This window comes from Muntiacus reevesi, chromosome X, assembly GCF_963930625.1.
Source record: "Muntiacus reevesi chromosome X, mMunRee1.1, whole genome shotgun sequence".
In the NCBI taxonomy this organism is placed as follows: Eukaryota; Metazoa; Chordata; class Mammalia; order Artiodactyla; family Cervidae; genus Muntiacus; species Muntiacus reevesi.
The window spans coordinates 30,885,778-30,898,431 of record NC_089271.1 but is presented as its reverse complement, the minus strand read 5'-3'; the positions used below and the strand labels follow the sequence as shown (position 1 = coordinate 30,898,431).

The 12,654-nt window shown below is 36.7% G+C and overlaps 1 protein-coding gene across 2 annotated transcripts in view; it reads left to right on the top strand.

Moving 5' to 3' along the window:
* The window catches only part of DMD (dystrophin), a 2,163,935-nt gene that overhangs the window by 1,281,044 nt on the left and 870,237 nt on the right, over positions 1-12,654 (top strand). For both annotated transcript variants that reach the window (XM_065915496.1, XM_065915495.1), the window contains one exon: positions 11,678-11,853. In XM_065915496.1, the coding sequence (XP_065771568.1) occupies positions 11,678-11,853 (176 nt within the window). The remainder of the gene's footprint in view (positions 1-11,677; positions 11,854-12,654) is intronic.

Below are 12,654 nucleotides of genomic sequence, written 5' to 3'. Positions count from 1 at the left end.
TTTCTTTTGTAAAAGCACTGCTCCCTGAACATCTTTGTCACTAATATAAAGTGCCAAACACTTCAATTTTCTTTGCCAAGTCTCAGAAGATTGTCTCTTCAGAACCATCAGCACTAATTTGTTGTTTAGAAACCTATTAGGTATTTTTAAATTGTTGTTGTTTAGTTGCTAAGTCATGTCCAATTCTTGCCACCCTATGGACTAGAGCCTGGCAGGCTCCTTTGCCCAAGGAATTTCCCAGGCGAGAATACTGGAGTGGGTTACCATTTCCTTCTCCATTTTATTTTATTGTATTGATTTTAAAATCTAGAAATGTAATTTAATCATTATCTTGAGACATATAATATGCTTATTCACTTAGTCATGTAGCCAATAAACTTTTACTACTTAACATGGTGGAAAACCCAAATATTAAGAAAAAAATGCCCTTGCACTAAAAGAAACTCATAAACTTGCAACGAAAATCAGGATATTTAATTTTATATGAAAATCAGGATATTTAATTTTATATAGACTATGAAAAACAACATCCTACAGTTGATAGGCAGTAGGATTTTTCAGGCTGGATGGCTTCTAGTTGAAATTTTATTTATAAACATGATAATATTTGGGGTGTGTTTTCATTTCTGCATTTAACATTTGTGTTTTGAGTACTACTGTGTAGCAGGCACTTTGCTAGGCACTAAGAAAAACAGTGATGATTCTCTCTCCTAAAGTTCATAGTCTAATGGACTGGAGTGAAAGAATCGCATAAGTAGAAATGAGGGTATTTGTGATAGAGAAAGGAGAACGGCAAAGTCCTAGGGAATTGCCAAGGAATCACTGTGAGTGGTCCATAGATGAAGAATTGAAGAGTCAATTGAGGAGCCTAGAAAGTTTTCTCATCCCAGAATGGTCTGAGGTTCTGATTATTACCTAAATTATTTGGGCTTCATTAAGCAGATTCTGAGAATTCAGTATATATATCTGGGCAGGAAACCAACCACCAGAACTGCCCATCAGGAGCATTAATCTGGAAAGGATAAGTATGATATTTTGGTGTGAGAAGTGGTGAAGCAAAACAGGAGGAAGTGTGACTAACATAGTGAAGTGCGGTGAACAACCAGCAGAGGAGGGGGAAGTAGCAATGATAAATGGGCAGAAGTATAACAGAATCAATAGGACTTGAGTGGGGGAAAAGAAAGAAAGGAATAAAACAAAGATGAACTGGCAGCATGGTAAAGTCAACAAGAGAAATCAGTTTCAAAATGATGTTAATGTTGGCTTCAACACGTTTTCTTTGAGGTTTAGTCAAATGGAAATGCTAAGGAGTGGTTAACAAGGAAGTTTCCCGAGACATAATAAATTTAGAAAACATTAGCATTTGATAATTGATTATTTTCCATTTCACAAGTTAGATTTATAAGGAAGTCAAAACCACTATAGTTGGTTTCCACCTTTTTTTTTTTTTTGCAACTATATCTGATCTTTTAGAGATTCATGTGAGTAATTCCAGAAGTTTTCACAGAAGACTTGCTTAAGTCATCTGCTTGTTTTTTTCTTGGGTTCTTCTGGTTTGTATTCAGTTCAATAAGGTCAGATTGTTGACACTGTACAAATATAATAGAATCCATTCTGTGCCTCATTTGTCTGATTTCCAGAGGATGTATGTGTTCAGTCAACAAGAGCTACAGATTTGCTTTTATCATCTCATCTAATTCCATGAAGGAGAAGAACATTACCATACAACAGATAATGAGTTGGGAAATAAGAAAGCTAACCTCAGAGATCAAGGCTTAAAAAAAAAGAGGGGTAGCTTTTGTTTAATGCCTGTATAACTTGGCAAGAGGGACATATAAGACTTAGTGAGGCCCAACATGTGCTTAGAGGTGAATTGTTAGTGGATGTCTTGGGGGTTCTGTTATCTAAGCTAGATGTTTGAAATCAATTAATTGATGTTAGACTCAGAGATCAGTTTTTAATCCCTCTTTATCTTATTTCTGGGCCTTTCCGTTCTCAAGAGCCTGAGAAACTAAACCTTACTTTGATAACTTGTTATTTGTGGAAAGAAATGAGATTCTGGTGAAACACAATTATTTTTTACTGTCTGTCTTCCATACTAGGGTACTATACATATTTCAATATTTTATTTTAACCCTTCTTCAATGGGAAACCATTCAAGAGTACTGTCATATCTTGCCTAGTTTTATGCTCAATTTATAAGTGAATATTTCTTGAACAGTTATTAAGATAAGGGGTACCAGCACTCTATCCAATACCTCAGGCTTTGATAATCTTAATTACCACAGCCTCTGTGTTTCTTGTCCTGATCATCTCCCCCAACCTAGATACACATATGTACATACCCGTGGTCATAACACAATCACACAAGTGATGTGATTTTGTTTGCGTAATAGTATCTCAGTAGTCATAATACAGCATTGTGTATAGTTATTAGCTTGTTATTCTCCCCCCCATGAAATTGAATATTGATAGGAAAATATGAACCTATTTATCATTGTAAAGGCATCAGATACAAAATATTGGGTTGGCCAAAAAGTTCATTCCAGTGTTTTTGTAACCCAAAGGAAGTTTTTGGCCAACCCAAAAGTTACCTATTTGTTGGAGTGAATCAAATTGAAGAGAACACTTCCCTGCATTGAGCAATTGCGAACACTAAGCAGTCGTTTAGAGATTATGCCACAGTTTAAAGCACATAGAATTCCTTTGAGTACAGAAAAGGAGTTTAAGGAACAAGTTTAATTCCTGATCTCTTAGAAAGCAACATGAATATGTTTTAAATCATCTTTGTCCAGTGATTTTTAGCAGTGGGTAGGTAAAAGGGTAAGTAGATACAACCAGCTTAATCAGAGTGATACTTTCTGTATTTTTTTTTTTTTGAAATGGAGAATTGTACTTCCTATCAACTTTCTACCTTATACACATCGTGAGATTGATCTATCTTCCAGCAGATGAAAAGAAAATGTTGCAGTGCGGAAACAGAGCAAGGGCTAGTCATGACATTACTCCTCTCAGTTTCCTATCTAAGCAATTGTAAGGAAATATTCAGAGAGTCCCAAAATATGTTTGGGTCATGAATGCTGCCTTTGAGGTTACCCGTAATGTGTTCAATGAAAAGAAAAATCCAACTACATTCAGAGGCAAGTTCACATCACAAAATTTGGACTTAGTTCTGCCAATTATGATCTCAGTTATATTTTCAATCCTAATTTTTCTTCTGGGGCTCAGTCCAGTATCTCCAACTGCCCAGTTGACATATTTTCCTTCATTCACATCTCCACTGAATGGCTAGCGCCTATCTATTGAGTGCTCAAATCTCATTTGGTTTCACTAACTTGTCTCTGTTTGTACCACTGACTCTCTGATCCATGCAGCTATTTTTCTTCACCTTACACCTACAGTGATAACACCTGCTATGTAGGTTTCTGTTTCTATTCGAGAGATTTTCCAATCAGTCTGTTCTACTGTAGCCAATGAAGAATAACACTTAACATAATTCCTGGCCAGTAGGAGTGGCTGAATAAATAGTCGTTTAGTCAATGAATGACTCAATGAAAATATTTGATAAACATGGCAAGTATTAATAAGAACTACAGCTTCAGAGCCAATGCAGTTTGACAATGAGATTAAATGAGAATCAAACGTTTCCAGTCCTGAATCAATTCCATTTACACATCATTTTGCCTTTAAAGAACAATGCTGTTGCTTTTCCTATATTCTTACTGCATCTTTTCTACCCACCAAATGGTGTTTGAATAAATATTTGTGTAGTTCCAAATTGATAAGACCTCTAGAAAGAATAAGGAATATAAAAATGATCTGTGTCTCCTTTCAAATATTCTATCTTAAGAGCCAGTTTTTTGGTTGTGTGTAATATATTTATTCTATGATGAATTTATTTATTCTATGATGAAATAGCCCATAGTTTTTTAAACTATCCTAGTAATCACCTGGAAAGAATTTTATGCCTGGAGTCATATGTTCTGTTGCAAGGACCACTTAATGAGAGCAAGCATGGTCAGAGACAAGAGCCTCTTTTTGATCAGAGAAAGGTCAATTTGCTTTCTCTACAAATCTAAATAAACAAAGGGAAAAAACAGCTCTTAAATGTTCCCAGGTAGTTCTCCTGAACTTCTAATGAATGATTTAGAAGCCAAGAAGGATTGAATAAATCTGTGAACCTAGAGAGGTCTAGCATTGATCGTAACAAAGTAAAACCTATTAACTTTGCAAAGTTGTGTGCATTATAGAAACAATTTTCTTTAAAAAGCAAGGGCCACTAATTCAAATGTCTTCAGAGGGCAGTAGAATGCATGTATACTCCACCTAAAGGCATTCAAATTATAAAAGTTCTAATACTAAAACATGTCTGAGGGCAGATTTTACTTGCAGCCTTCAGTTTCAGAGACCCAAAGGCAGAGACTTAACATCCATTCAGTTTATTCCTTTGGAATCTGCTTGATATTGAGAAATACATGTTTGGGGGTTCCCTCCACCCCCGCAGGGCATTATGTCTTAGGAAAGAAAGAAAAAAAAAAGCCTGAGATAATCTCATAAAGCATGTAGTACTTAAAGTAATTTATGATGAATTCATTTGGTATCCACATTAATAGCAGTGATAATAATGAATGTATGTATCTGATGTGGATGAGATAAATACCTCCAAAGGAAATTTCATTGCAATTTGATATTAGGTAAATGTCCCATTAAAATAAATCGCTACTGTACATAATTTTCCTTTAATTCATTGGCAGGGTGTTTGCTTTGGAAAAGGCACAGTCTAATTCGAGTTTCAGGAGAAATTCTCATTATTCTTTTATAGCAACCATTATCAGGAGCAGATGGGGAATTGCACCAACAAGTGCATCTACTATTACACCACACAGGAAAGAGCACTGGATGAAATCTAATCAGACCCCCTCCTGCCTCCATTTCCTATAGCAAACTAACAAAAACATACTTGTAGTTTTAGTGTTATTATTAGTGGAACACAATAAATCAGGGGTCCCCAACCCCCATGCCATGGAACCCTACCAGCCAGGCCTGTCAGGAACTGCACTGCATAGCAGGAGGGAGTGGCTCAGGAGCAAATGAAGTTTCATCTGTATTTACAGCTTTTCCTCACCGCCTGAACCGTCCCCCACCTCACCCCCAGTCCCTGGCTCCCAAAAGCTTGGCGACCACTGAGGTAAATGTTTTGTCCGACTCTTTTGCCACCCCATGGACCGTAGCCGGCCAGGCCCCTCTGTCTGGAGGTTTTCCTAGGCAAGAACACTGGGTGGCCGTGTCCTTCTCCCACACAGGAATTGAACCTCTGTCTCCTGAACCGGCAGGTGGGCTCTTTACCACTGAACCACCAGGGAAGCCCCAGTAAATGTTTACTGAAATGCAAAACAAATGAGACCAGGGGAAATACCAGGCTAACAAGGTGCATTTTATTTTTGATTGATCGTCTGCAAAGGTTGCTCCTCTCTGATTTAATTGGCAGGTCACAAATAAAAGATCTGTATGTCCTTAACTAAAAGTAGAATCTGAGGTACACTTCAAATGTGGAGACGTTTTATGGTCAAAAGAAGAAAAAAAAACTCCTTCAGTACTACTTAATCCTCAGCTGTAAAGTCTAATACAGACATGAATGCTACCAATGAATGACAATAACTGGAAATATTTTATGACTACCTATGCAGAGGGGAGGCCCTTAGTTCTCTCTGGGCTCTTAAAGTGCCCCAAAGAAGAGGGAACGTTTAAGCTGAGCATTACAGACAGGTTATGAGTTTGATCTGCAAAACTTAGGACAGTCAAGGAAGTAGGAAGCCTTTCAGTTTTTACTGGGAGTTGGAGTTAAGGTTGGAAGTGAGGAGCAGCCATAGAAAATGCTGCAAAGGCAGAGAGAAGAGGCTGTACAGGCACCTCACACTTTGCCTGGTAGGCTAGTATTTGGATTTTATCTTGCAGTTAATATGTAGGCATCATTCTTGATCTCCTCATTCTGGGCTCCAGACCTTGATTCTTGCCTCCTGCATCTGTTTTACTAAAAAATTGCCATTTTTCACTTTTTTTCAGTCCTTCTTTCTTGTGTACTTCTTCCTCCCTTATTCTTGGATTTCTCCAGTTTTTGCCATCTTTCAATTCTTATCACTCTCCTTATGAGATGCTCTTACAGGGTCACCAGGTCTTCCATGAGAATAGAATCACCTAGCCCATGACTGGGCTGTGTCCTATTGCTAAGCTTGCTGTTTTGCTTTAGTCTTTGTCTATTTGTGTTGCTTCCTTACAAAAATTATTTATCATCGAATAATAATATCACAAGATACTTTCCGAGCATGTTAAAACCTCTGAAGACAGTTGTGACTACATAGTGTAAGAATTAACATGAGAGGCAAACATATCCAGTTTATCTCTGAGTAAAAGACCAGAAATAATTTTTCAGGTTCTGACTTGAATTCTAGGGATTGATAAAGAGGAACCATGGCAATGAACTTAAGACAGAGTAAAGCAGAAGGTAAAAGAACATGAAATTGCACCATAAATTTCCATCTGGCAGATTTACAAGTCTCTAAAGTGCCCATATCATTGCATGTTTCCTCTTGACCAGTGAGCAAACTGAGGCAACAATTAATATGTCTCAAAATAAAACCTTAGCAGAACTACCAGTAAATCACAAGATTAGATTTTTGATATATCCACTTATCCAGCAAAGGTTTGTTTTTCTCTCTTCTGTTCCCCTCGATCTTTACCTTTTCTCCCAGTCACTTTTTGTCTCTTCTGTTTTCCTATTCTGCCTAGTTTGCGATATTTTGCCAGTTCTTTATCTCCTACATAGCTTATCCAATTTGTCATTGTACAATTCCCTGTAACTGCTTCTTAGCTGCTTCTTTTTCATTTGTCACATTTTATTTTCTATTGATTTTGTTTTCATGCAGTTTTGGAAAGTTTTGCACATATGCTTTTTAAAATTTATGCAGTCTTTTCATATAAGATGTACTAGTTTCTTTGTCTCTTCTTTTCCCTTGATAAAAATGTAGCTGTAGCTGTTCTTCCTTGCCTGTAATTCCTTTTCTCTTCCCTCAATTTGACCAGACTTGGAGGATTGAGATATATGTGTCACTTTCTATAATTTAGGAAATTTTCTCTATTCAAAAAGCATACAAGAAGTAAATAATAATGCTGTAGCTCTAAAACATGCCCCTCCTGTGCCCCTGCCTGCTCCACGTATTTCTTGCCTACCCTTTCTTTAATAATGTATCTGCTTTGTACACCTTTGTCCCCTTATACCCAGAGATTCTCCTGCAGCTGGTTTAATGTGAAATTCTGGGCTTTTATATTTTGAAAAACCTCCCTAGGGGAGTCTGATAAGCAGTCATTATTAAGAATGATGCTTTAATATTGGAATCAAAACACAATAAACTTTCTAAGGGATGATGGATAATCCAATCAATTTAATTATGATTTTTTTCTATCCCAAACTAGACTAGATATTAATTGCTAGAGAAATAGATAAGAATGCCTACGACAACAGAACATGAATGTGGTATCAGAGCTTGGAAATTTCAGTGGTAGTGAATAATTTAGTACTTAAAATATTTAGAAGTTATAAAATGAAAATTAATTTGTTTTGCACTAAGTGAATAAAGTTGATTGAGGTTTTCCATTTAATTGTGTAAATCAAGTCACATCTTCAGGCTCAGCAGCTAACTGTGAAACAACATGTACAAGTCTTAACTTTCTGCTTTGGTCCATTATTTTGCCTTCTTAGACTTTATTATTGAAAATTCTCCTCAGGTCGATCATATACTGTAAATACTTCTCTTGATTACAAAATCTCTTCACACAAATGCAATAGACTATTTAATGAGCTCTCTTTCTCAAAATTAAAAAAAAATCTGAAAACCCTGATTTGGGACTCTACATAAAATGAGATTTAGATCTAACAATTTTAAGTTATTGTTTCATTCTTAGCTACTCAGTTCTATCACCTATCTGGGAAATGGAAATAATAAAACCCATGTTGATTCTACAATTGGATTGTAAAAGTCACTGTAACCATCAGCCATGAAGTGGAAAAACTGAGATCAAAAATACAAGCAAGACGCCTGAGATAAAAATTGTGGCGTTTCATTAGTTTATAGCATTATAAACCAGCAACAAGAATTCTTTGATTCGTTAACAAAGATTCAGAAGGCATTTACTCTATCATCTTATTACTCAATGTGTTGTTCCCACACCAGTGATATTGGCATCCCCTTGAAGCTTGTTAGAAGCTGAAAATTTGGGGCCCTCCTTAGACCTACTGGATTAGAATCATCAGATCTAGCAAGATCTCTTGGAGATGTGCACATTGAAGTTTGAGATGCACTGCTGTAGCACACATCTTACAGGTGTTCCATGCATTTTTAAAAGTTAATTTATTGATTCTAATTGGAGGCTATTTACTTTACAATATTATAGTGATTTTTGCCATACATTGACATGAATCAGCCATGGGTGTGTCCCCCATCCTGAATCCCCTCCCACCTGCCTCCCCATCCCATCCCTCAGGGTCATCCCAGTGCACCAGCCTTGAGCGCCCAGTCTCATCCATCAAACCTGGACTGGCAATCTATTTCACATATGGTAATATACATGTTTCAGTGATATTCTCTCAATCATCCCACCCTCGCCTTCTCCCAGAGTCCAAAAGTCTGTGCTTTGTATATGTGTCTCTTTTGCTGTCTCACATATAGGGTCATCATTACCATCTTCCTAAATTCCATATACATGTGTTAATATAATGTATTGGTGTTTTTTCTTCTGACTTACTTCACTCTGTATAATAGGCTCCAGTTTCATCCACCTCATTAGAACTGATTCAAATGTATTCTTTTTAACGGCTGAGTAATATTCCATGGTGTATATGTACCACAGCTTTCTTATCCATTCGTCTGCTGATGGGCATCTAGGTTGCTTACATGTCCTGGCTATTGTAAACAGTGCGATGAACATTGGGATACATGTGTCTCTTTCAGATCTGGTTTCCTCAGTGTGTATGCCCAGCAGTAGGATTGCTGGGTCATATGACAATTCTATTTCCAGTTGTTTAAGGAATATCCACACTGTTCTCCATAGTGGCTGTACTAGTTTGAATTTTTAAAAAGTATTTCTAGTAGCTGTGAGTATTGGACACCATTGGAGGTATAAATTAGAGTCATCATCTTTCTCCTGTAACTGCCTCCCTGAGTTTGGTGTTCTAGGCAAAGATTTCCCCATTTCAGTAGTCATTCACGATTGCTGGATCCAGCTAGTTCCCTAACCTTCTTAATTGTGCCTTAACAGTTCATGTTACTTCTCACCTTTCTGTTCTACTGCATTGTCTAAACTCTAGGTTTAGCCCCAATACCTACCTTGCAGACCCCTGTCTTGGCTGTTTGACCTGTGTCCCTGCTTTAACATTAGCCTAAACTTTGCCCCAGAATCACCTCTGAACACAGCTCTAGCTCCCAAATCCCTGTCCTTCAGTCATTTTCTGTTGCTCTCCACTGAATTGCAAAGTCTTTAATAAAAAGCAGAGTCCTCTCTGCCCAAGCCCACTATTAATCCAGGGCTACACCTCTCCCTAAACTTGCACTCTGTGGAAGTGACACAGAGCCCACGTGTATACTTGAGGTCAGATCACAGAAATTCCACACCATAGGCTAGCCTTCTGCTATCCTCTTGCGGCCCTGACCCTCCACATCCCTAAGGCCTACCCATTCTTTCAGTTCCAAATTACTCACCATGGTCTCTCCTTTTCATCCTTCCATTGAGCTCATTTCTCTTCTCATCTGTCATTTATAATTACTTATCTAATCTGCCTGATCACCTTGCTTACTGTCTTACTGAATATAATATAGCAAATTATCCTTCACACTTATGTCTAATCTTCTCAGCGAGATTTTATACTGCCTAAAACCTAGAAAGTTGTACGCACATCTTGGAATCTCTAGGAGGTCCAATGATAAGGATTAATACTAATGATACCATGATAATTATGAGAATTCCTCTCTTCCTCCACTTTCTGTATTCGTAGATTCATGCATCCATTCAACAGATACTTATTGAAATCGCTCATGAACAAGATGTTGTAGTAAGTGTCAGGAATAAGACTGTGAATAGGACACCATCTTTGACTTCAAGGAATTTATGGTATAATCTGAATATAGGCACAATTTGTTATGAGTGGGGCTACCTGTTATTAAGCAGTGACTGTCACATGCAGCATTGATCTGAACAGATGTTCAGAGTGGAATATAAATAGTGGAGCAAAATCAACTAGTTGCAAGGAAGTATCACATGTTTGTAAGAGCACATCTCATGCTCACTTAAGAGAGTATGGTCAGGAAAGTTTATGAATAGTTCAGTGACTGTGCATAGTTTTATAATCAGTGTGAGGCACTATGTTCCTAGAATAATGGGCTGTTACCATTTTTGTGGATTTAATGAGTCTTTTAACTGCTAAAGACATACTATCCAAAATTCTAGTATTTAAAATAATAATACATGAAAGCAGTGGAAAACAAAAATCCAAGAAGTTTATCCGTAATGAGACTCTAAAGGAGATTTGACCCAGTCTTAGAAAACAGGCATTGATTCATTCATTTGGCAGGCGTTCGATGGAGTTTGTAGGTACTTGGTTTGGGGCAGGAGAATATAAGAATATTAAGTTAACTAGAATCATATGTATCAGGAAAGTGTTCTGAATACTGACTGTCTCATCTATACATAAAGATTTGTGAGTCCTTTAGATTGAAATATGGCAAGTATCTCAAGTTCTCTTATTATTTCATTTTCTAACCATCAGATTTAGTTATGGGTTATTGTAATTGCCTTACAAATTCTATATTACCTTTTTAAAAAAAAATGCTAGAGTGCTATTTTTATTTCATGGCAAAAGGCATTTTTAATACATATTTTGTTGTAATAGTCTTTTTTAATAAAACAATTTTTCTTAAAATTTCATTCAGGATAAAAAGTAGAAGATGCTTAAGCCTGACACCGTCAGTGACTCATGAAAATCTTCCAGTGGCTATAGATTATTTTTAAATTTATCTCTGTACCTTAGGGATTTCTTGATTGTAGCAATTAATTCTCATTTTTATGTGGTTTTATAATGCAAAATACATGGATGGAAACAATTTGAAATAAATTTCCTTCTTATATAGTCATGAATGTTTGCTTAAATATCTCTAGAGGTTTTTAAAAAAATACTCTGGCTAAACTGCACTTGTTCTTTTTCACCTCTCACATCGACAGTCTCGAAGAAATCTAAATAGTTTCGTCATGTTTAAATTTTACAACACTTCATAGACTATTAAACATGGAACATCCTTGTGGGGACAAGAAATCGAATTTGCTCTTGAGAAGGTTTCCAACTAATTGATTTGTAGGACATTATAACATCCTCTAGCTGACAAGCTTTACAAATATAAAAACTGGAGCTGAACTGAGAGGGCGCTTTTTTCCTGACACATAAAAGGTGTCTTTCTGTCTTGTCTCCTTTGGATATGGGCATGTCAGTTTCATAGAGAAACTTTCACATGGAGCTTTTTTTTATTTCTTTCTCCCCCAGTAGAACTGCATGGGGTAGCACATTGTTTAATCTTTTCTCAAATAAAAGGACACGGGGCTTCATCTTTGTCTTTGCCTTTTTGGTATCTCACAGGAACTTCAGGATGGCATCGGGCAGCGGCAAACTGTTGTCAGAGTACTGAATGCAACTGGGGAAGAAATAATTCAGCAGTCCTCAAAAATAGATGCCAGTATTCTACAAGAAAAATTGGGAAGCCTGAATCTGCGGTGGCAGGAGGTCTGCAAACAGCTGGCCGAGAGAAAAAAGAGGTAGGGTGACAGATTAAAATAGGAATGCTAAAATTTTAGCAGAGCTGTTTAAGCTGCCCTTAAAAGAAAAATAAAAGATTTTGTGAAAGATTTGAACCAGGGTGTAAGGCACTAACATTAAGGATTCCATCAACACTTAATAGCAATAATGAACTTGCTCTTTCTTTTCCTTGAATAATATAATATGTAACTGTTGCTAGTTAAATAGGCAATGCTTTTTGACTGTTCTAAGCTTTGAAGTTTGTTTCAAAAATCACACATGATTGTTTAAATATGAATGTCTTCAGTATATTCTAACTTTCATAAGCTGCATCTCAGTTATTTTTTTTTAACAAAGATGAGAAAAGGACGTTATAAATGACTATTTTGTAGGAAAAGTTGCTCTTTGGCTAGATTGTTTAACAGCTACAAATATGACTTACAATGCTGAAAAGCATGATAGTCATATTTACCTTTTAGTTCCATTACATTTCTTAGCACATTCTTGAAGAAGCAGTTGGGCTGAAAATGTTCAAATCTACAGGGGAAAACAAAACCTTAGAGATGGTATTGTTGAATTCAATCATCATTTAACTTTCCCTTGAAAGGTATCAAAAGCACAGAAAGTCAAGTGTGTGCTGCTGCAGTTGGAAAACATACATATTTTTATAAACAGAGTTTTGTATTATGCTACCAGTTGTTGCTAATGTTTCCTTTTTCATGAGGGAGTACTTGCCCTTTATTTACCAAATGAGACTATTGTCATGAACAATGAAAACTCAGTTCATTGCCAAGCTCTTGCTTCCTACCTTTCATCTACTT